Here is a 24834-nt window from a genome sequence, read left to right on the forward strand (position 1 = left end):
TGCTTCGATAAGCAAATTGGTGAGGATCCAGTGTGGGGGGCAAGCATAACTTGAGGTGTGCCAGGACCAGTCCCTCAAAGCACTTCATAACTATAGGCGTGAGTGCTACAGGGCGGTAGTCGTTCAGGCACGTTGGTGATGAGTGTTTCGGCACTGGCACAATTGAGGTGGTCTTGAAGCACGATGGTACTACTCCCTGGGCAAGCAACGGGTTGAAGATGTCAGTGCAAACCCCTGCAAGCTGCTCAGCACATGCTCAAAGCACACGTCCAGGAATGCTGTCAGGGCCAGCAGCCTTGCGAACGTTGATGCTTTTCAGTGCGTTATGGAAATCTCTAATAGTGAGATTGAAGGTATGGCATACCATCAAAAAGTAGGGTTTGGACAAACTTTTCCTCGTTGTCCTTGTCGAAAAGAGCGTAGAAGTCTTATAGCTCATTGAGGGAGGACACATTCATTGCTGACTATGTGGAATTGCTGGGCTTATAGTCAGAGATGGCCTGAATGCCCAGCCACATGCGTCGTGGGTGAGAGTTGACAAAGTGTTCCTCCACCTTCAGCTTGTAGCTGTGATTGGCCTTCTTGATGCCCCTTTTCAGGTGCCCTGGACGTACTGTAGGCCTGAGCGTCACCTGATCTGAAGGCATTGTTACGTGCCTTTAGTGGAAGCTGCAGTTCCTTGTTCATCCATGGTTTCTGATTTGGGTACATTGTGATCTGCTTTTCTGTGGTAACATTGTCAATTGTGTGTCACAACCAGACAGTTGAGAAGCTCTGACAGGAGCTTTCCAGATCCTCCTCCTTGAGTTTCTTTGTTTTGGTTAAATTCCTCATCTCGTTAGTCTATCTCAGCTGTCATGCAGTTGGACTGATTGCTTCCCTTTAAGTTCCTCCCCATGATGCATTAGGTTGCGGCTTATACAACTTCCTGGAGTGCGTGTGCTTGCTGTTTCTATTTACCAGTCTTCTGCAAGATAAGTGCTGTTCCTTTATTTGTGATTTTCTGTCTGCTGGATTTTCAGGTGACCCTGACTCCCTCCGTGTCTAGTGTAGGGAGCCGGTGGTCGTGTCCCCTCACTATTGTAGGGTCTTCAGGTATTAGATAGCCGAGGTACGTGGATATGCGCCCATCCACCTTTGGGGTGTTCGCATAGGCTGAGCAATTAGGGAGAGTGGCAGGTCTCATGTAGGGGTCTCCCTTTTTTTTCCTTAGTTGTGGATCCAGTGAGTCATTAATTGTATTGCATTGTCTTGTTTCCTGTACACCATCCGTGACATTATAAGCCGCCAAAACCGTCTCAAGCATGGATCCGGTTTCACTTTTGGCTGAGCGCTTCCAGGGTCTTTCATTGGAGGTAGCTGATCTCCGTAAGACTTTTTCTCAGTTTCAAGTGACCGGTTCAGCTTGCGTTCATGGAGTTTGTTCTGAGCCTAAGATCTCGCTCCCGGATACGTTCTCCGGGGGTAGTGAGTATTTTGTGCGTTTTAGAGAGGCTTGCAAACTCCATTTTCGCCTTCTTCCCCATTCCTCTGGTGATGAAGAACGGAGGGTGGGGATCATTATATCGCTGCTCAGGGGTAACGCTCAATCCTGGGCCTTTTCGCTGCCGGAGGGGGCACGGCCCCTCCGTTCAGTGGATGAATTCTTTTTAGCCCTGGGTCAGATATATGATGATCCGGATCGTTTTGCTCTGGCTGAGTCTAGACTACGTCTGTTATGCCAGGGTAAACAATCCGCAGAGATATACTGCTCAGAATTTCGGAGATGGGCAGCTGATACTGGTTGGAATGATGCTGCACTCCGAAGTCAATTTTGCCATGGTCTTTCAGAGGGATTGAAAGATGCATTTGCCTTTCATGAGATACCTACCTCCTTGGATTCTGCTATGTCTCAGGCCGTTCGTATTGACAGGCGTCTTAGAGAGAGAGGAGAGGTCTCTCCTTCCTGTCATACTCAGTCCCGGGACAGTGCAGCGGTCCCATTCTGTGCGCAGGGGTCTCAGTCGCTGTCAGCCCCTTCTGAGCAGGAGCCCATGCAGCTGGGGTTGATTGCCTCTGACAATAGAAGATTCAGCCCGCATGGGAGGGTTTGTTTTTGTTGTGGAGGTATAAATCATTTGGCAAATGTTTGTCCCTCTAGGAGATTCAGGCAGTTTTCTGGGAGTAATAAAGAAACAAAAAGGAAAAAATCTTTTAAAAATGTTCCGTCTGTTACTATTGGCAGGGTTGAGGCGGAAATTGAAGGTTTTCCGTTTGCTTGTAGTTCCCGTTTTGTCCTGCCTGCTAGGGTGGCGCTAGAGAGCAAAAGCATTTTTTGTGAGATTTTTGTGGATAGTGGAGCAGCTGTCAATCTCGTTGATAATCAATTTGCAATAACTCATGGTTTCCAGGTATGCACTTTGGGAAAGGATATTCCTGTTTTTGCTATTGATTCCTCTCCACTTTCTCAGAAATCATTAAAGGGCATAGTTCATAATATCCGTTTAATTGTGAGTGATGCTCATGTTGAGGATGTGTCATGTTTCGTCCTTAGCGGTTTGCCTACTCCTCTAGTGTTGGGGCTACCCTGGCTCACTAAACATAACCCCACCATTGATTGGCAAGCGAGGCAAATAAATGGTTGGAGTGACTTTTGCAGAGAGAATTGCCTCATGACATCTGTTTCTGAAGTTTCTACTAAGACTGTACCACCTTTCCTCTCTGAATTTTCGGATGTCTTCTCTGAGAGTGGAGTTCAGGATTTGCCCCCGCACAGGGAGTACGATTGCCCTATTAATCTCATCCCAGGCGCCAAGCTGCCTAAATCTCGTTTATACAATCTTTCCCAACCTGAGAGGGTCGCTATGCGTGCTTATATCTCTGAGAGTCTGAGAAAAGGACACATACGACCCTCGAAGTCACCTGTTGCCGCTGGTTTTTTCTTTGTTAAGAAAAAAGATGGTTCTTTAAGACCTTGTCTGGATTTCAGGGAGCTGAACAGTATCACTATTCGTGACCCTTATCCGCTTCCTCTGATCCCGGACCTGTTTAACCAGGTTGTTGGGGCTAAGGTCTTTTCCAAGTTGGACCTAAGAGGGGCATACAACCTGGTCAGGGTCAGAGAAGGAGACGAATGGAAGACGGCTTTCAATACCCCTGAGGGCCATTTTGATAATTTGGTTATGCCTTTTGGTTTGATGAATGCCCCAGCCGTTTTTCAGCATTTCGTGAACAGCATTTTTTATCATTTAATGGGAAAATTTGTATTAGTGTATCTAGATGACATTTTGATTTTTTCTCCTGATTTCAAGACTCATAAGGAACATTTACGTCAGGTCTTGCTCATCCTGCGGGAGAATAAATTATATGCGAAACTGGAAAAATGTGTGTTTGCGGTTCCAGAAATTCAATTTCTGGGGTTTCTTCTCTCCGCTTCTGGTTTTCGCATGGACCCCGAGAAGGTCCGCGCTGTGCTTGAGTGGGAGCTTCCTGAGAATCAGAAGGCGCTAATGCGTTTTTGGGGGTTTGCCAATTATTACAGGAAATTTATTTTGAATTATTCCTCTGTTGTTAAACCACTCACTGATATGACCAGAAAGGGGGTAGATTTTTCTTCCTGGTCAGTAGAGGCGCGTAAGGCCTTTTCTAATATCAAGGAGAGTTTTGCTTCCGCTCCCATCCTGGTACAACCTGATATTTCGTTACCCTTCATAGTTGAGGTTGATGCTTCTGAGGTGGGGGTGGGTGCGGTCTTGTCTCAGGGTTCCTCTCCTGCCAAATGGCAACCATGTGCCTTTTTCTCAAAGAAACTCTCCTCCGCAGAGAGAAATTATGATGTGGGAGATAGGGAATTGTTGGCCATCAAGTTGGCTTTTGAGGAATGGCGCCATTGGCTAGAGGGAGCCAGACACCCTATTACCGTGTTTACTGACCATAAAAATCTGGCCTACTTGGAGTCAGCCAAGCGTCTGAACCCGAGACAGGCCAGATGGTCTTTGTTCTTTTCAAGGTTTAATTTTGTTGTCACGTTCCGCCCTGGGGTTAAGAATGTGAAGGCAGATGCCCTGTCACGTTGTTTTCTGGGAGGTGGGAATTTTGAAGACCCGGGTCCCATTTTGGCTGAAGGTGTGGTGGTCTCTGCTCTTTTTCCTGAATTGGAGGCAGAGGTGCAGGCAGCCCAGTCAGAGGCTCCTGATCTTTGTCCTCCTGGGAGGTTGTTTGTGCCTCTCGCTTTGAGACACAAGATTTTTAAGGAACACCACTATACGGTCCTTGCTGGGCACCCGGGGGCAAGAGCCACACTGGATCTCATCGCTCGGAGATTCTGGTGGCCTGCGCTTCGTAAGTCGGTTAAGGGTTTTGTGGCAGCTTGCGAGACTTGCGCTCGTGCCAAAGTCCCTCATTCACGGCCATCAGGTCCTCTCCTTCCCTTACCCATTCCTTCCCGTCCTTGGACACATCTGTCCATGGACTTCATAACGGACTTTCCTCGTTCCTCAGGGAAGACTGTGATTCTGGTGGTGGTGGACCGTTTTAGCAAAATGGTGCATTTCATCCCTTTTCCTGGTTTGCCCAATGCTAAGACGCTGGTGCAGGCATTTATTGACCACATTGTCAAATTGCATGGTATTCCTTCAGACATAGTCTCTGATAGGGGCACGCAGTTTGTTTCCAGATTCTGGAAGGCTTTCTGTTCTCGCTTGGGGGTTCGGTTGTCATTCTCTTCTGCTTTCCACCCGCAGTCGAATGGCCAGACAGAGAGCATCAATCAGAATCTGGAGACATATCTGCGCTGTTTTGTGGCGGAGAATCAGGAGGATTGGTGTTCTTTTTTGTCCCTTGCTGAGTTTGCTTTAAACAACCGTCGTCAGGAGTCCTCTGATAAGTCACCATTTTTTGGTGCATATGGGTTTCATCCGCAGTTTGGGACTTTCTCGGGAGAGGGGTCTTCTGGTTTACCTGATGAGGACAGATTCTCCTCGTCTTTGTCATCTATTTGGCAAAAGATTCAGGATAATCTAAAGAGCATGAGTGAGAGATATAAGCGTGTGGCAGATAAGAGACGTGTGCCTGGTCCGGACCTGAATGTTGGTGATCTGGTGTGGTTGTCTACCAAGAATATCAAATTGAAGGTTCCCTCCTGGAAGTTGGGTCCTAGGTTTATTGGGCCTTACAAGATCCTGTCTGTCATCAATCCTGTTGCCTACCGTCTTGATCTTCCTCAGACTTGGAAGATCCATAATGTTTTTCATAAGTCCTTATTGAAACCTTATGTTCAACCTATTGTACCCTCGCCTTTGCCTCCTCCTCCGATTATGGTTGATGGAAATCTTGAATTTCAGGTCTCTAGGATTGTGGATTCTCGTCTTGTCTGCGGTTCCCTCCAGTACCTCGTTCATTGGGAGGGTTATGGTCCTGAGGAGAGGATGTGGGTCCCAGTGATGGACATTAAGGCCACTCGTCTCATCAGGGCTTTCCATAGGTCCCATCCTGAGAAGGTGGGCCCTAAGTGTCCGGAGTCCACTCGTAGAGGGAGGGGTACTGTCACAACCAGACAGTTGAGAAGCTCTGACAGGAGCTTTCCAGATCCTCCTCCTTGAGTTTCTTTGTTTTGGTTAAATTCCTCATCTCATTAGTCTATCACAGCTGTCATGCAGTTGGACTGATTGCTTCCCTTTAAGTTCCTCCCCATGATGCATTAGGTTGCGGCTTATACAACTTCCTGGAGTGTGTGTGCTTGCTGTTTCTATTTACCAGTCCTCTGCAAGATAAATGCTGTTCCTTTATTTGTGATTTTCTGTCTGCTGGATTTTCAGGTGACCCTGACTCCCTCCGTGTCTAGTGTAGGGAGCCGGTGGTCGTGTCCCCTCACTATTGTAGGGTCTTCAGGTATTAGATAGCCGAGGTACGTGGATATGCGCCCACCCACCTTTGGGGTGTTCGCATAGGCTGAGCAATTAGGGAGAGTGGCAGGTCTCATGTAGGGGTCTCCCTTTTTTTTCCTTAGTTGTGGATCCAGTGAGTCATTAATTGTATTGCATTGTCTTGTTTCCTGTACACCATCCGTGACATTGTGGTGTTAATGTATTCCAGTACTGAGTACGTGTAAGAGTCGATGTTAGCATGAGAACCACAGGTGGCCTGAGAGGCAAACATACTCCAGTCTGTGTCTTTAAGGTTTAAAGGTTGTCCTGGCCATACTTTGATTGTCTTCACTGATGATTTCACACGGTTGATAAGCAGTGATTACTTGGGGTGAGAAACAAAGAAAGGTGATCAGACTGTCCCAGGTGGGGGAGGGCCGTTACTATGTAGTCTCTAACAATGTTTGTATAGACATGGTCCAAGGTTTTATATCCTCTGGTATGGCAGGAGGCATGTTGATGAAATTTAGGTAGCACTGACTTTAGGTTAGAGTGATTAAAGTCACCCGCTACAATAAATGCTGCCTCAGGGTGTTCAGATTGTTGTTTGCTGATGACCACATGTTCGTTCATAGCAAACTTGGCATTAGCCTCCGGTGGGATATATGCAGCTGTTATTATGGTGGAGGTGAGCTCCCTCGGCAGATAGAACGGTCTACACTTTACCATGAGATACTCTAGGTCAGCTGAGCAGTGTTTTCCAACAATGACAGAGTTCGTACACCAAGCCTTGTTAACATAAATGCACAGTCCTCTGCAGCTTGTCTTACTGGAATTCTCTGCTATTCTGTCCGCCCAGAGAGTGTGACGTCCGACTAGCTCGATAGCATTGTCAGATATTCCACTGTGTAGCCATGTTTCTGTGAGTATCATGACATTACAATCCACAAGTGTCCTGTTGTCAGTGATCCAAAGTCGTAACTCATCTATTTTGTTCACCAGGTATCACACATTAGCAAGGAAAATGCTGGGTAAAGAAAGCCGGTGCGGTGTTAGCCTTAGCTTAGCTTCAACGCTTCCCCCGCCTTTGTTTGCGGTCCCTGCAAGTGAAATAAATACATATAAAGTTGACATATTAGGTATCGCCGCATCCGTAACAACCTGCTCTATAAAAATATCACATGACCTAACCCCTCAGGTGAACACCGTATTTTTTTTTTTTTATAAAAACAGTGCCAAAAAAGCAATTTTTTTGTCACCTAGCATCACATAAAGTGCAACACCAAGCGAATCAAACTGTCACCTCATCCTGCAACAAATGAGACCCTAACTAAGAAAATTGGTCAAAAAATACAAAAGCTATGGCTCTCAGACTATGGAGACACTGAAACATCATTTTTTTGAGTTAAAAAATTATTGTGTAAAATTTTAATAAATAAGAAATATGCATATTAGGTATTGCCACGTCCGTAACGATCTGCTCTATAAAAATGTTACATGACCTAACCCCTCAGGTGAACGCTGTAAAAATAAATAAATAAAAACTGTGCTAAAACAACACATTTTTTGGTTACCTTGCCCTATAAAGAGCAATAATGAATGATCAAAAAATCATATGTACGCAAAAATGATACCAATAAAAACATCAACTCTTCCTGCAAAAAATGAGCCCCTGCACAAGACGATCGGCAGAAAAAAAATGGCGTTCAGAAAATGGAGACACAAAAACATAATTTTTTTTCCAAAAATGCTTTATTATGTAAAACTGAAACAAACAAACAAAGTAGACATATTTGCTATCATTGCTTCCATAACAACCTGCTCTATAAAAATAGCACATGATCTACCCTGTCAGATGAATCTTGTAAAAAATAAAAACGGTGCCAAAAGAGCCATTTTTTGGTTACCTTGCCTCACAAAAAACTTAATATAGAGCAATTAATATCATAATCATTTGTACCCCAAAATAGTACCAATAAACATGGCACCTTATCCCCTAGTTTCTGAAATGGGGTCACTTTTTGGGAGTTTCTACTGTAAGGGTGCATCAGGGGGGCTTCAAATGGGGCCTGGCATCTAAAAACCAGTCCAGCAAAATCTGCCTTCCAAAAACCATACGGCACTCCTTTTCTTCTGCGCCCTGCCATGCGCCCTTACATCAGTTTACGACCACATGAGGGGTGTTTCTGTAAACTGCAGAATCAGGGTAATAAATATTCAGTTTTGTTTGGCTGTTAACCCTCGATTTGTTAAAGAGAAAAATTGATTAAATGGAAAATCTGCCCAAAAATTGAAATTTAGAAATGTAATCTCCATTTTCCTTTAATTCTTGTGGAACACCTAAAGGGTTAACAAAGTTTGTAAAATCAGTTTTGAGTAACTTGAGGGGTGTAGTTTCTACAATGGTGTCATTTATGGGGGGTTTCCACTATGTAAACCCCACAAAGTGACTTCAGACCTGAACTGGTCCTTAAAAAGTGGGTTTTGAAAATTTTCTTAAAAATTTTAAGAATTGCTTCTAAAATTCTAAGCCTTCTAACATCCTAAAAAAAATTAAATGACATTTACAAAATGATGCCAACATAAAGTAGACATATGGGGAATGTTAAGTAATAAATATTTTATGAGGTATCACTTTCTGTTTTAAAAGCAGAGAAATGAAAATTTTGAAAATTGCTAATTTTTTTTATTTTTTGGTAAATTTGGGATTTTTTCATAAATAAAGGTGAAATATATTGACTCAAATTTATGACTATCATGAAGTACAATGTGTCACGAGAAAACAGTCTCAGAAAGGCTTGGATAAGTAAAAGTCTTCCGAATTTATGTCAGATTTGCAAAATTAGACGTGGTCACTGGTCACTTGGGCATCAATGACCTTTGGTCATGAAAGGGTTAAGCACAGAAAATTCATCCCTTCCAACAGAGCAGGCCTGTAGTTTCATGGTAACTCTTCTGCCTGTTGTACAGAAGGTCTGGCGTTTGAATGCTGATGAAGACTTTTACTTAGTAAAAGTCTATGGGCCAGATTTATCATTACACTTACAGTTGCAAGAAAAAGTATGTGAACCCTTTGGAATTATATGGATTTCTGCACAAATTAGTCATAAAATGTCATCTGATCTTCATCTAAGTCACAACAATTGACAATCACAGTCTGCTTAAACTAATAACACACAAAATATTAAATGTTACCATGTTTTTATTTCACACACCATGTAAACATTCACAGTGCAGGTGGAAAAAGTATGTGAACCCCTAGACTATTGACATCTCCAAGAGCTAATTGGAGTGAGGTGTCAGCCAACTGGAGTCCAATCAATGAGATAAGATTGGAGGTGTTGGTTACAGCTGCCCTGCCCTATAAAAAACATATACCAGTTCTGGGTTTGCTTTTCACAAGAAGCATTGTCTGATGTGAATGATGCCTCGCACAAAAGAGCTCTCAGAAGACCTACGATTAAAAATTGTTGACTTGCATAAAGCTGGAAAGGGTTATAAAAGTATCTCCAAATGCCTTGCTGTTCATCAGTCCACAGTAAGACAAATTGTCTATAAATGGAGATAGTTCAGCACTGCTGCTACTCTCCCTAGGAGTGGCCATCCTGTAAAGATGACTGCAAGAGCACAGCGCAGACTGCTCAATGAGGTGAAGAAGAATCCTAGAGTGTCAGCTAAAGACTTACAAAAGTCTCTGGCATATGCTAACATCCCTGTTAGCGAACCTACGATACGTAAAACACTAAACAAGAATTGATTTCATGGGAGGATACCACAGAGGAAGCCACTGCTGTCCAAAAAAAACATTGCTGCACATTTACAGTTCGCACAAGAGCACCTGGATGTTCCACAGCAGTACTGGAAAAATATTCTGTGGACAGATGAAACCAAAGTTGAGTTGTTTGGAAGAAACACACAACACTATGTGCGGAGAAAAAGAGGCACAGCACACCAACATCAAAACCTCATCCCAACTGTGAAGTATGGAGGTGGGGGCATCATGGTTTGGGGCTTCTTTGCTGCGTCAGGGCCTGGACGGATTGCTATCATCGAAGGAAAAATAAATTCCCAAGTTTATCAAGACATTTTGCAGGAGAACCTAAGGCCATCTGCCCACCAGCTGAAGCTCAACAGAAGATGGGTGTTGCAACAGGACAACAACCCAAAGCATAGAAGTAAATCAACAACAGAATGGCTTAAACAGAAGAAAATGCACCTTCTGGAGTGGCCCAGTCAGAGTCCTGACCTCAACCTAATTGGGATGCTGTGGCATGAACTCAAGAAAGCGATTCACACCAGACATCCCAAGAATATTGCTGAACTGAAACAGTTCTGTAAAGAGGAATGGTCAAGAATTACTCCTGACCATTGTGCACGTCTGATCTGCAACTACAGGAAACGTTTGGTTGAAGTTATTGCTGCCAAAGGAGGTTCAACCAGTTATTAAATCTAAGGGTTCACATACTTTTTCCACCTGCACTGTGAATGTTTACATGGTGTGTTCAATAAAAGCATGGTAACATTTAATTCTCTGTGTGTTATTAGTTTAAGCAGACTGAGATTGTCTATTGTTGTGACTTAGATGAAGATCAGATCACATTTTATGACCAATTTGTGCAGAAATCCAAATCATTCCAAAGGGTTCACATACTTTTTCTTGCAACTGTACATCTTACTCTACTTTTACATATGTCCAAAGTCACTTTTGGCTAAGTCAGATTTATTAATGGTCCTTTAATACTGTGATAAATGTGGTTTGACGGTAGCAGTTTATTCTTCAGTAAGCGTCTTTACTAAAGTTGCACGTCTTTATGAAAAAGTCGCACGTCTTTATGAAAAAGTCACATGTTCGATTAAAAAGTCGCATAAGATAAGCATGGCCCTCACTGGAGTGAAATTGCACAATTTTTGCACAATTTTTTGCGACTTTTTAGTAAATCTTTCTAGAGATTTATTTACATAAGAAAACACGCCCACTTTCAGAAAACTGGCGAGCATAGCGCAGAGCCAATAAAAGTCGCAAGTTTTTTCGCAGTTTTAGTGTTTTGCGCAAAAATTTGCGACTTTTTCACTCCATTATTTTGACTTAAGCTATTGATAAATCTGGCCCTATGTGCTGGAGGTAGGCCCTTTTTAGCACAAGCCATATCCAACACAGCTTCATTAGTATTCACTGCATTAAAGTGAATACTAATGAGACTGCTAGCCCTGCTTGGATCTTTGATGTTCCAGCTGGGAGGGGAAGAAGAGGCAGAACCCTGATACTACAGACACTCCCTGTGAGTCTTGCGCTGGGATGTAAACCCCTATATCTGGCGCAGGCCTCTACATAACTTCAGCGCATCCAGAGCCAGTCTGAATGTAAGCCAGATTCCTAGCTGGCTTACATTTAGACCATTTTTTACACCTAAAATAGGCGTAGAAAATGATGAATGAGATTCTCCGCCCATGCCACGCCCACTATTTTAGATCTGTTGTGAGCAGGGAAAAGTCGCAGATTGCGGCACAACTAACTGTTGCGCCGCAATCTGCTCCAGAAATAAGTGCGGGGTGCAGGTCACAGATCACAATTATGCTGGAGGAGTCAAAATGCTCTAAGACCTTTATCATCTAACATATAATACTGTAAGGTTTTATGCTAGCGTTATTTATGTTTTTTAGTGTAACCGGAAATTTTTTTTTTTATAAAAACTGGATTTCAATTAACTATAGTGCATTTTTATAAATTAATGTCAAATCTCTTATACTTAGGTTTATTCGCACATTTATTTAACTATACAGCATATATCCTCATCTGTTTCTTAAGGTCTTGTAAGGTTAACGTAAATGTTTATAAAACAACATACAAAAGTCCCAGGATTCCAGGGATTTTTTTTTTTAAAAGGGCATAAAAGGTAAAAAAAATAACAATTTTCTAGTCACTTTGGCATTTTCGCAGCCAAGTTCTGTCTGGCCTGGGTTTACTGTATTATAACATTTGTACACACTGGTAAAATTCGGCAGTAGTCAATATAGTCTAAATTCCCACACGTGCTTTTTCATAATAATGTTTGAGTGGGCCAAAATGTTAGTGAAAACACAGAAACGTGATTTTCTAGCCATCTCTCATTCTGCTGTATAATGGCCCGGCCTAACTGTTTTCATAACAGACCATTTAATTTAAGGTTGATTATCTCAGCTAAAGGATGAAGTTGCTTTAAGTTGAGAAAATCTGCGGAGTATACCCCACTCTTGTTATATCTTTTGGTGTTTTATAAACAGTTTCTAACTGTATCTGAACCTTTGACCATTAAATGTTCTACAGATGTTGGTTCTTTTTTTGAAACTAGATGGAACCTCATTCAAAATTTCTCTACAAAAAGCGCATATGTGTAAACTATAATTACCTTGTTTCATTCACACAGCGCTCCTAAAAGACATGAAACAGACCTTTTTTCGATTGTTTCAAAGTATTTAGAGCAACACTGCTCATGTTTCAAACATTGCCTTCTTTCTAGTGTTAAAATAAAGTTAGAGAAAGGACACTCGAAAAAAAAAATGGATGCGGCCATCACTCCTCGGTCACATATAGGATTGGTGATTAGCAGATGTGTGGCCCTTTTCATAGAAGTTTATGGGAATTATGGAGACAGTAAAGCCAGTGACTCCCCTGGATTTTTAAAAGAGAGAACCACATACATGTATGGTCACTTCCAACTCCCCTATACTGAACATGATCACTTTAATTAGGAAGGTTAGGTTGCACAGGCTGCCTATGTATGTTAAACCCAAAGAGAGTGGTCTTAATTAGAGCATATGGACACCCTCTGGGGACCCCACTCTATGACTGGAATGGATATACAGAAAGAAGGCAATCTAAGTGGTAATACTACATTCCTTTTGCAGTAGTCGCTGCAAGGGAAATGGCTGAATTGCGAGGACTTCCTGTTGAGGGAGGTGCTTGGAGTGAGACCCATGGTAAACAGCTGATCGCCATGCACTCATACAAACATGCAACATCACGGACACCCCGACAAGCATCCAGCAAGATTGTTATATGCCTTGAACTGTTACTAAATGTAATATCTTAAAGAGCTTTACCATAAATGTAATTCATTCATTTAACAGGTTTGCCAAACCAAAGTGATGAAACTAAATCCTACAGTGTCCCAATATGCTTGGTATCCATGCATAGTAAACCCAGATGTAATGAATTTCTGGCTAAAGGTACGTTCAAATTTATAGTATCTTATAATTATGTATATAATTAGCCAAGACTGCTAAGGATGGGGGGGGGGGGGAGTGTATTAAACAGATTACCAGATGGAAACAACTCCTGACCATGTGTCCAAATGGGACATACAGACTTCATAGAGAAAGGAACACCCTTTTATGAGCCAAATTGAGGAACTCCTCTGTAAGGCTGAATGGCTGTAAGGTAATACTACATTTCTGATACTTTCCACAGTTCCAATATGAAAAGAGTTATCTGTGATGAGACAACCCCTTGACAGGTTTGAAACCACCACATCATTCTTTGTGATAGGGCGATGTGTAGACATACAGTGAATATAAAAAGTCTACACACCCCTGTTAAATTTCATGTTTCTGTGCTGTAAAAAAAATTAGACAAAGATAAATCATTTCAGAACTTTGTCTGCCTTTAATGTAACCTATAAACTGTACAACACAATTGAAAAACAAATTTAAATCTTTTAGGTGGAACAAAAAAAAACTAAAATGATGTGGTTGCATAAGTGTGCACACCATCTTATAACTGGGGATGTAGCTGTGCTCAGAATTAAGCAATCACATTCAAAATCATGTTAAATAGGAGTCAGCATACACCTGCCATCATTTAAAGTGCCTCTGATTAACCCCAAATAAAGTACAGCTGCTCTAGTTGGTCTTTCCTGAAATTTTCTTAGTCGCATCACACAGCAAAAGCCATGGTCCACAGAGAGCTTCCAAAGCATCAGAGGGATCTTATTGTTTAAAGGTATCAGTCAGGAGAAGGGTACAGAACAATTTCCAAGGCATTAGATATACCATGGAACACAGTGAAGACAGTCATCATCAAGTGGAGAAAATATGGCCCAACAGTGACTTTACCAAGAACTGGAGGTCCCTCCAAAATTGATGAAAAGACGAGATGAAAACTGGTCTGAGAGTCTACCAAGAGGCCTACAGCAACATTAAAGGAGCTGCAGGAATATCTGGCAAGTATTGGCTGTGTGGCAACAATCTCCCATATTCTTCATATGTCTGGGCAAGACGAAAGCCTTTTCTTACGAAGAAAAACATCCAAGCCAGGCTACATTTTGCAAAAACACATCTAAAGTCTCCAAAAACCTTGTAAGAAAAGGTGTTATGGTCTGATGAAACCAAGGATGAACTTTTTGGCCATAGTTCCAAAAGATAAAACAACACTGCACAGCACTAAAAGAACACCATACCCACAGTGAAGCATGGTGGTGGCAGCATCATGCTTTGGGGCTGTCTTTCTTCAGCTGGAACTGGGTCCTTTCCTTAGTTAAGCTAGAGGGAATTATGAACAGTTCCAAATACCAGTCAATATTGGAACCAAACCTTCAGGCTCCTGCTAGAAAGCTGAACGTGAAGAGGAACTTCATCTTTCAGCATGACAACAAGCATACATCCAAATCAACAAAGGAATGGCTTCACCAGAAGAAGAAGAGCCCAGACCTGAATCCAATTGAAAATCTGTGGGGTGATCTGAAGAGTGCTGTGCACAGGAGATGCCCTCGCAATCTGACAGATTTGGAGTGTTTTTGCAAAGAAGGGTGGGCAAATTTTGCCAAGTCAAAATGTGCCATGCTGATAGACTCATACCCAAAAAGACTGAGTGCTGTAATAAAATCAAAAGGTGCTTCAACAAAGTATTAGTTTAAGGGTGTGCACGCTTATGCAACCATATTATTGTATTTTTATATTTTCTCTTCCCTCTACCTAAAAGATTTCAGTTTGTTTTTCAATTGAGTTGTACAGTTAAGAGGTCACATTAAAGGTGGAAAAAGTTCTGAAATGATTTATCTTTGTCTCATTTTTTTACAACACAGAAACCTGACATTTTAACAGGAGTGTGTAGACTTTTTATATCCACTGTATCTCCTTATCACAAAGGATGATGTGGTAATTTCTTCACATCTTGTTTGCTAATGCCTATGAAAATGGGAACGCTCTGCAGGCTTAAGAACATCATTTATGTAACTCAATTGTTCCATGTAAGCCATTAATAAATTAAGAAGTAGGGCAATGTAAAAACTAAAAGTGCCTCCACTTAAAAAAGGGAGACCTGGCACTACATATTCAATTTGCTTCCAGTGCCACCACAGGGAAAGTTCAGAATTACAGAGTGTCCATTCAGATCAATGGACTGTCTGTGTAGGGCAGGACATGTCTTCCAGAGTGAGAGAGATCCCCATTGTAACCACCTTGGCCTAGAGATGAGAATCCTGAACAGAGGATCCCCCGTCTCTCAGAATTCCCAAACAGCATCTGTGAAAAATAGTTTTCTAAAATACACAACTCTATTCATAGTACCGTACAGTACTTAAACAACACAGAAACTGCAACATTCTACTAGAAATACTTCCAGGAGTAGCCTGCATAAAATACACCTTCTGTTTCCCACATTTTTGCTAGGTTTGACCTGACACAAGTGATTATTGAAACTTTCACACACGACTAAATTGTATTCAATATGTTTTATTGGTTTGTTATCATTTCAAAGGCAAATCAGATTTTAGGTGAATGCAACGGAACATTAGCAGACCTTCCTCAGGCCTTTCAATTGCCCAAACAGTAAGACATGAAAAAGCTTGACAATGTAATTGCCAAGGTATGACATACAATAAGCAGACATTACCTTCAAATAAAAATGATGATACAGTATGCCTAGAAAAAACACTCAGCAGGACAGTCATAAATCCTATACTATATTTATTCTATAGATCACATAAAAAGCTAGATTTGATTAGATATTTACTATTCTGCAGAATATAATGAGCAGTCCCAAGTCCACAATAATTTGAAGCTTCTCTAGTGTGTGCTTGGGCAACAGCTCTTATAAGAGAATTTATTTGCACTTCAGGCTATGTTAACTAGATCAATAGAAGTCATTGAAGTTGTACTCTTTTGTCAAGTTATGCTGTATGTACTGACCTGAAATTTGTTTATAAAGACTATTGGATAGGTCATCAAAATTTAAGTCCAACATGTCAAGTTCCAACAGGGGATTGTACCAGCGTAAGGGTTCAAAGTGATATGTGGCAGAGAAGCAGAACAGTGTGTTGGTACCACAAGCATCATATTTTATGGTGGCAATCATGGTTTTAAATGGCTAATGCATACTATAGTCGCCAACAGAGCCAAATTTGCATGGACTGTCCGTAATTTTCAGAGACAGACCTAGTAAATGCGTGCTGTCCTGGATCCATAAGTGGGCAGTCTCAGGCATACTTATGTAAGCCTCGCTCATAACTGAGTAGGTTTCGGGGATTGTTCCCTAGGGCTGGGTTTATAGTCTCCTGAATTTACCAACTACAGTGTTTGATAAGTTTGGTAGTAACATTTGTCTCATGGCATATATAGCATCACTAATGGCATAGAAATGTTGATCTCTTCAAGACCATAAAAAGGTTTTACATATGATTTCCTTGAATAGGACCTTTTTTTAATGGACACATCCCATTTAGTGTTCCTTTTAATATATTTTGTAAGATTCTTTCACAGTCCATCATGAATTAGGTAAAATAGCACATGAAAAGCAATACCGTTAAAAGGGTTTTTTAGTATTGATGGCTTATCCTGAAGATAGGTCATCAGTGTCTGATCAGTGGGTTCCAACAGCGGCACCCCTGCCAGTAAGCTTTTGGAAGAGGTTGCAGTGCTCCAGTGGGCACTGTGTCCACCTTATAGCATATCAGGGACAGCACAGTGCATTGGATAGCGGCTCTGCTTGGTATTGCAGTCCCCAACAATCAGATAATAATGATCTATCTAGTATAAGCCATCAATATCCATTTCCCAGAAAATCCCTGTAATACCTATGCAATAGTAAGTATGTTACTATATTTACATACTGTTGCTTTTTTTTTTTACAGGCCCATTTCTCTCATCATGTGGTTGTTGCTGCAGTTGTAGTGCACCTGGTGACAGATGGGACATCTTACAGTTATCAGAAGCCAGAGACCATCAGTGTTAATCTGATTGATGTCAAGGAACAAATGCATGATCTTGGTAAAATCATCATCATTACATGTTATTCCTTAAATTGATTTTTCCAGAATCAGCACATAAATTGCCTCTCCTTGGGATAGTCCATCAATATCAGATCGGTGGAAGTCCAATTGTAACCATCCCCACCAATCACCTGTTTGAAGGGGCCACAACACTCGGGTGCACACTGCAGCCTTTTCAGTATTTACTTCAGTTAATCTACTTATGTGCCATACATGTAGTAGCAGTGGTGAATGGGACAAAGGTGCGATACCCTGCACCTTCATTACTAAGCAGAGGGCGAGAAGGTCCATAGATTGTGGAAAACACTGAAGAGGTTGCAGAGCACAACAGAGATTAATACAGATATTACTGTATTACTGTCTTTATTACCTGAAATGTCATACTGTTATCCAATATAACTATAATTTATAATATATATATATATATATATATATATATATATATATATATATATAAATTAAAAAAGAAGGGCAGCACCGACTCAAAAAGGAAGGCTGGGTGCAGGCTCAAAGGGAATAAGCTTACTCAATATCCAAACGTTCAAAATTGAGCAGCACAAAAATACTGTACGCATAAAAAATTAAGGAAAAAAAACCAATATACAAATATATATATATATATATTTATATATATACGTACAAAATAGAGCAGCACTCCGAAAAATAAGTGAAAAAATGAAGTTGTTTATTCACCACATGGTGTAGTGACGTTTCGGCTCTATCCAAGAGCCTTTCTCAAGAAAGGCTTGAGAGAAAGGCTCTTGGATAGAGCCGAAACGTCACTACACCATGTGGTGAATAAACAACTTCATTTTTTCACTTATTTTTCGGAGTGCTGCTCTATTTTGTACATATATATATATATATATATATATATATACAGTACAGACCAAAAGTTTGGACACACCTTCTCATTCAAAGAGTTTTCTTCATTTTCATGACTATGAAAATTGTAGATTCAAACTGAAGGCATCAAAACTATGAATTAACACATGTGGAATTATATACATAACAAACAAGTGTGAAACAACTGAAAATATGTCATATTCTAGGTTCTTCAAAGTAGCCACCTTTTGCTTTGATTACTGCTTTGCACACTCTTGGCATTCTCTTGATGAGCTTCAAGAGGTAGTCCCCTGAAATGGTTTTCACTTCACAGGTGTGACCTGTCAGGTTTAATAAGTGGGATTTCTTGCCTTATAAATGGGGTTGGGACCATCAGTTGCGTTGAGGAGAAGTCAGGTGGATACACAGCTGATAGTCCAACTGAATAGACTGTTAGAATTTGTATTATGGCAAGAAAAAAGCAGCTAAGTAAAGAAAAACGAGTGGCCATCATTACTTTAAGAAATGAAGGTCAGTCAGTCAGCCGAAAAATTGGTAAAACTTTGAAAGTAAGGGCTATTTGATCATGAAGGAGAGTGATGGGGTGCTGCGCCAGATGACCTGGCCTCCACAGTCACCGGACCTGAACCCAATCAAGATGGTTTGGGGTGAGCTGGACCGCAGAGTGAAGGCAAAAGGGCCAACAAGTGCTAAGCATCTCTGGGAACTCCTTCAAGACTGTTGGAAGACCATTTCAGGGGACTACCTCTTGAAGCTCATCAAGAGAATGCCAAGAGTGTGCAAAGAAGTAATCAAAGCAAAAGGTGGCTACTTTGAAGAACCTAGAATATGACATATTTTCAGTTTCACACTTGTTTGCTATGTATATAATGCCACATGTGTTAATTCATAGTTTTGATGCATTCATAGTCATGAAAATTAAGAAAACTCTTTGAATGAGAAGGTGTGTCCAAACATTTGGTCTGTACTGTATATAATTTATTTTTCCTTAATTTTCAATGCGTTCAGTATTTTTAGATGTTTTGAAGCTGGGCATTAGATTTAGGAAAGTAGGCTTTTAAGAGGACCCTGTTATCTCTGCTGACATGTCTGTTTTTATGACTCCATATTGTGCCATTTCTCTATTATTCCTGCTAAACATTTATGAATGAATTGGTAGCTGTTTGCAACAAAGATCCAGCTGGGTGATACCTGTTGGAGTTGTGTCTTTGCACAGTGTGACATTATCCAATCAGTGTTGCCAGTGTCAGGCTGTGCAGGGACACACCACAACCTTTATTTCAGAGTGCTCGTAATTCTTTCATAAGTAGTAGAAATAATAGAGGAAAGGCACATATTTTATATGAAAAGAAACTCCATGATTTGTATTACATGGGTAATGAAAAGATACTCCATGATTTGTATTACATGGGTAATGAAAAGGTACTCCATGATTTGTATTACATGGGTAATGCAAGTAGTTACTAAACAGACATGTCAGGAGAGGTGTCGTCAGTCAACATGGTGGTGCAGACTCTACCTATCCTTTTACTGGCAGGCTTCTCTGTGCTCTCCATCTTCAGCCGTCTCCATGGTACAGTATTCATCCCACCTGGAACAAGCTGTGGTAGCACAGGAAGGCAGACGAGTGAGGGCTAACAACTGCACCATAGAGATGACTGAGCTGGAAGTCAGAGAAAACTGCACAGGAAAAGAGACTGGATAAAACTGTAAATGATAGGACAGGACTTTCTGCAAGGTAAGGGTTTGGGGACATTTTTAAGGTTTAAAAATAATGTTCTGGCAAAAAAGTTTCTAGATCATTGTATAAATTTAGGGGAGATTTATCAAAACCGCTGGATTCAAAAATTAGTTACCCTCAGAAACCGGTCAGATTTTCAAAAGGATCTCTGAAAAATTAAAGGGGGAATCTGATTGGTTGCTGTGGGAAACTTAGCCACTTCCCTAAGACCAGTGTTGATAAAATGCCCCCTTACACCTCATGCACACAGCCGCTGTTGGCTGCTGTCCGTTCTGCGGACCGCTGCACTTAAATGGCGTCCGCGATCAGCACCTTACAGTCTGCACCGCTAAAAAGTAGTGCTTCCGTGGGTTCTGTGCCTCCTTTCCGCACCTTCCAGATTGTGGACTCATTCAAGTGAGTGGGTCTGCATCTGTGAGGCAGTGTACAAACTGCCGGTGCCCATATATTGCAGACCCACTATTTGCGGGCTGCAATACTAGCACCAGCGAACGGACAGAGAGGTTACATCTTCTATGTAAATAAACCTTAAAAGGGTTGCATTAAGATATTAACTTATCCCCTACCAGCAGGATATGAGATAAGCATCTGATTGATATGGGGGTCTGATACCTACCCCCATGATTACAGGTTCCTGAGTGCAGTGGTATTTAAATACTGCACTCAGCCATCTCCAGCAGTCCCATACAGAATGAGTAGAGTGACAGTGTACAATCTTGGCATCCACTTCGTGTAGGCGGGCTTGGACCACCTTTCTTTTAATTGGTTGGCTGGATACCCACCTATGAGATGCTTATCCTCTATTCTGTGGATAAGGGGTAAATGTATAACTTGGTACCAACCCACATATCATTTTAAACATTGTATAAAACCATCACCAGAGATACACTTTACATAGAAAGACGAAACTCATACCACTTAAGAAATGAACCATACAAGTGTGTGCTTAATAGTTCGTGAACCCTTCAGTATTTTGTGTATTTCTGCATAAATCTTACCTAAAACTACATCTGATTTTCAAAAAAAAAGTCCTAAAAGTAGATAAAGATAGCCCAATAAAACAAATGAGTCAAAAATATTGGACTTGGTAATTTATTTATTGAGGAAAATGATCCAATATCATATGTCTGTGAGTGGCAAAAGTATTTGAATCTTTAAGACTAGTAGATAATTTGAAGGTGAAATTAGAGACAGATGTTTTCAATCAATTGGATGACAATCAGGTGTGAGTCTGATCTAATCTTCACAACACATGTTTGTGAAAGTGTATCATGGCACGAACAAAGGAGATTTTTGAGGACCTCAGAAAAAGAATTGTTGATGCTCATCAAGGCTGGAAAAGAGTTTGACTCCACTAGTCCACAGTCGGGCAGTTTGTGTACAAATGGAGGAAACTGAGGACCATTACCCAGGAATGTTTGACCAACAAACAAGACCAAGTCCACAAAGTCACAAAGGAACCCAAGACATAAAATTTAAGTTTTATAATGGCCAAATAAAAGTCCTGACCTTAATGCAATACAAATGTGGAGCAACTGAAAGAATCAGTTCATGGGAGGAAACCCACCAACATAAGAGTTGAAGCTGTTTTCTGTGAAGGAATTGCCTTAAACTCCTCCAGGCTAATATGCAGGACTATTTAATAATTACTGGAAACGTTTATTTGTAATTATTGCTGCACAAGGGGGCCACACCAGATACTGAAAGCAAAGGTTTACATATGTTTGCCACTCACAGAAATGTGATATTAGGGTGCTTTCACACTTGCGGCAGAGTATTCCGGCAGACAGTTCTGGTGACAGAACTGCCTGCCGGATCCATCAAAATGTATGCAAACTTATGGCATTTGTCAGACGGATCAGTATCCTGATCCGTATGACAAATGCATTGAGATGCCGGATCCGTCTCTCCGGTGTCATCCGGAAAAATGGATCTGACATTTTTTTTCATATTTTTTGCGGTCTGAGCATGCACATACCGCAATGCCGGATCCGTTTTGCTGGAACACTCAGGAACGGATCCGGCATTAATGCATTTCAATGGGAAAAAATGCCGGATCCGGCATTCCGGCAAGTGTTCCGGAATTTTGGACGGAGATAAAACCACAGCATGCTACAGTATTATCTCCATCCTGAAAAGGCCAAAAGACTGAACCGAAGACATCCTGAACAGATTGCTCTCCATTCAGAATGCATTAGGATAAAACTGATCAGTTCTTTTCCGGTATTGAGCCCCTAGGACGGAACTCAATGCCGGAAAAGAATAACGCTAGTGTGAAAGTACCCTAAGATCATTTTCCTCAATAGATGAACAAGTCTATTATTTTTGACTCATTTGTATGATTTTATATTTTTCTACTTTTAGAAATTGTTTGAAAATCTGATGTAAATTTATGTAGGAATATACAAAATACTGAAGGATTCATAAACTTTTAAGCACCAATGTATACAGCAAAAAGACACAAAAGTTACCACCACAGATGATGACCCTTGAGATGCCTTGTGATACGAAGCTGTAAAAAGCAGCTTTTTTGAGGTGCCGTTATTAAATGTATTTAATGATGCATTTATTTTACTTATATGACTTGTCCAATACTTTTAGTATTATTGACACGAGACATTTTAACAGTAAGGTCAGAATGGCGGAGGATCATCTGGTGGGTCTAAATTCTGACACAATAATAGACCTCAAAAGTTTGCTCTTGGATTGGCCTTGGAACCCACTTGTCAATGTTTCTGATTAGACCTTACTTACGATATGACCTACACTTATAATAATACAAAAAAAACAAAACATTAAAATAGAAAACATATTTACAAGTACGTCCACACATGTTCTGTGTAGCTGGTGTATAATTTAGAATAAAATTTAAAATATAGAATAATTTCCTGTTGTTGGCCTAAGGAATCTCAGTCTGAAAATGTTTGATGACTATCCAGACCAATTTTCTGATCCCTTATATAATAAAAAATAAAACAAATAAAACAATTAGATATGTTTCCTCTCTCCCATGAATGACAGTGTGATCACACCAGCGGCATTTAACTTCAGACACCACCCCAGTCAGATCTAACTATAATTACGTAGCGTTAACACTGTGTGTAAGGTACTAACCTCTCGGGGATTCACTTTTGTACCTTTTAATTATTACATTAATTCTTTGATAATATCATTGTTCTGATTTATGCATCTTTGATTAATCTCATTTGTAATGGTTATTATCAAGGTTAAAATAAGGACAAGCTTCTAAATTTTATCTTCCATGCTTTTATTGCGGCAGGTGTTCATATTCTTAGCTGCCGTAAAAATCCTTTGGTGATTCCTGTGATGCATGATCTCAGTCTACCTTTTTACCACAGTAAAGCTGTCCTCATAAGCTTTTCTTCCAATTTGGTGGCTATCTCCGGGGTGGCTCTGCGGTCTTTTCATGATTTTGACCCAATCAAAATTAGCAGCTGCCAAAGTGGAGAGATTTACAGTGCAGCTGAGCAGAGGTAAGTAGACTATCAATTTTAATTTATCTTCACAGTGAACTTCTTTACTAATCACCTATAAAATGTAAAAGTTTAAAACCCTTTTTAATTTCATCCCTACATAATGTAATAATAGACTACAAGCCCCCCCCCCCCCTTCCCGGTACAGTATAGCTGGAGCGTAATACTATTATAGGTTACAATTACTAGAATTCTGGAGAAGGATGCAGAGAGTTAGGCTACATTCACACGTCAGTATTTTTCTATATCCCGATTTTCGGTCCGTTTTTTGCGGATCCGTTGTTCCTGAAAATGTTTCCGCATGTCATCCGTTTTTTGCGGATCCGCAAAAAACGGAAACATGTATAAATTTCAATAAGCAAATAAAGTTGTTTGGATTTCTTTGAAAAAAAAATTGAAAAAGAAAAAAAGTGAATAAAAGTCTAGTTATGTGTTACCTCAGGTGCCATTTAATTTCCAGGAACGGAATCCGCATAAAACGGATGACATACGTAATGACATACGAATGTCTTCCGTTTTTTGCGGATCCATTGACTTTGTATTGGTCCAGGATCCGATTTTTGCGGAAAAGAATAGGACAAGTTTTATATTTTTTCGGACATGCGGAACGGAATAAAGGAAACGGACAGCACACATTGTGCTGTCCGATTTTTTCCAGGACCCATTGAAAATGAATGGGTACAGAACTGGTCCAGATCTGTTCTGCATAAAACGGAACAGATCAGGAAAGAAAAAACGGACGTGTGAATGGACCCTTAATTATTCTCACTGCCTGATTAGAGTCAGGAAGGATTTTTCCCCTAAAATTAGGAAAAATTGGCTACTACCTCATGACGGTTTTTTGCCTTCCTCTGAATCAGCTTTGCAGGATAATGGGTTGAAGAGGATGCTACAGCTATGTAGAACAAATTGTAAAAAAAAAACTAAAACTTGTAGGTGTCAGAAAATGCTAATTGCTAAGAAAATGTTTATTTTTGGGAAAGATTTTAATTTTGATACCAAATTTGGTATAGACATAATTGTACTGACCCACAGAATAAGGATGTCATGTCATTTTTAGCACACGGGGAACGAAGTAATATCAAAACCCCAAAAAGTGGCGGAATTGTGGTGTTTTATTATTATTTTTTTTCTGTTTTCTTGACCAACACAACTAAATTAAACTATCCTATAAAAATTAAGACCCCATATGGCTATGTGAATGAAAATATTTAAAAAGTTGTGGCTTTTGGAAGGTAGAAAGGAAAAAACTAAAATTGGCCCGATCCTTAAGCCATTTCAGTGGCTTAAGGGGAATAAGTCAAGTAACAATTATCAAATCTGAAGAGTTTGAGTTTGTGTACAGGTCAATGAACAGACTAATACAATTTATGGCAAACTCCCAAATCCCAGGTTTTTACATTTTCATTACATACAGTATGATAAAAAAAAAATTTGAATGGACCCTCCAATCCCTACGTTATAAATATTATGCTCATGGGGACAAGGGAACTAGGGTAATGTCCTCTTTGTTGAAAAAACAGAGAACCAGAACCTTTATCGCCTCTATAAAAAACACTCGAGGCTCAAGAGTTACTTCCACCCCCTTGATAGCCCAACAGTTCCATCAATTCTACAAAGAACCTTATAACCCACATCCACTAACTAGGGATGTCTCTGTGGCCTCT

General features: G+C 40.6%; 1 protein-coding gene across 1 annotated transcript in view; it reads left to right on the forward strand.

Moving 5' to 3' along the window:
• The window catches only part of PAPPA (pappalysin 1), a 455318-nt gene that overhangs the window by 321540 nt on the left and 108944 nt on the right, over positions 1-24834 (forward strand). Inside the window, exons 11-13 of the mRNA XM_040405874.1 lie at positions 12951-13049; positions 16949-17084; positions 22954-23167. Of these exons, the coding sequence (XP_040261808.1) occupies positions 12951-13049; positions 16949-17084; positions 22954-23167 (449 nt within the window). The remainder of the gene's footprint in view (positions 1-12950; positions 13050-16948; positions 17085-22953; positions 23168-24834) is intronic.

The sequence above is a fragment of the Bufo bufo genome, chromosome 8, assembly GCF_905171765.1.
Source record: "Bufo bufo chromosome 8, aBufBuf1.1, whole genome shotgun sequence".
Lineage (NCBI taxonomy): Eukaryota > Metazoa > Chordata > Amphibia > Anura > Bufonidae > Bufo > Bufo bufo.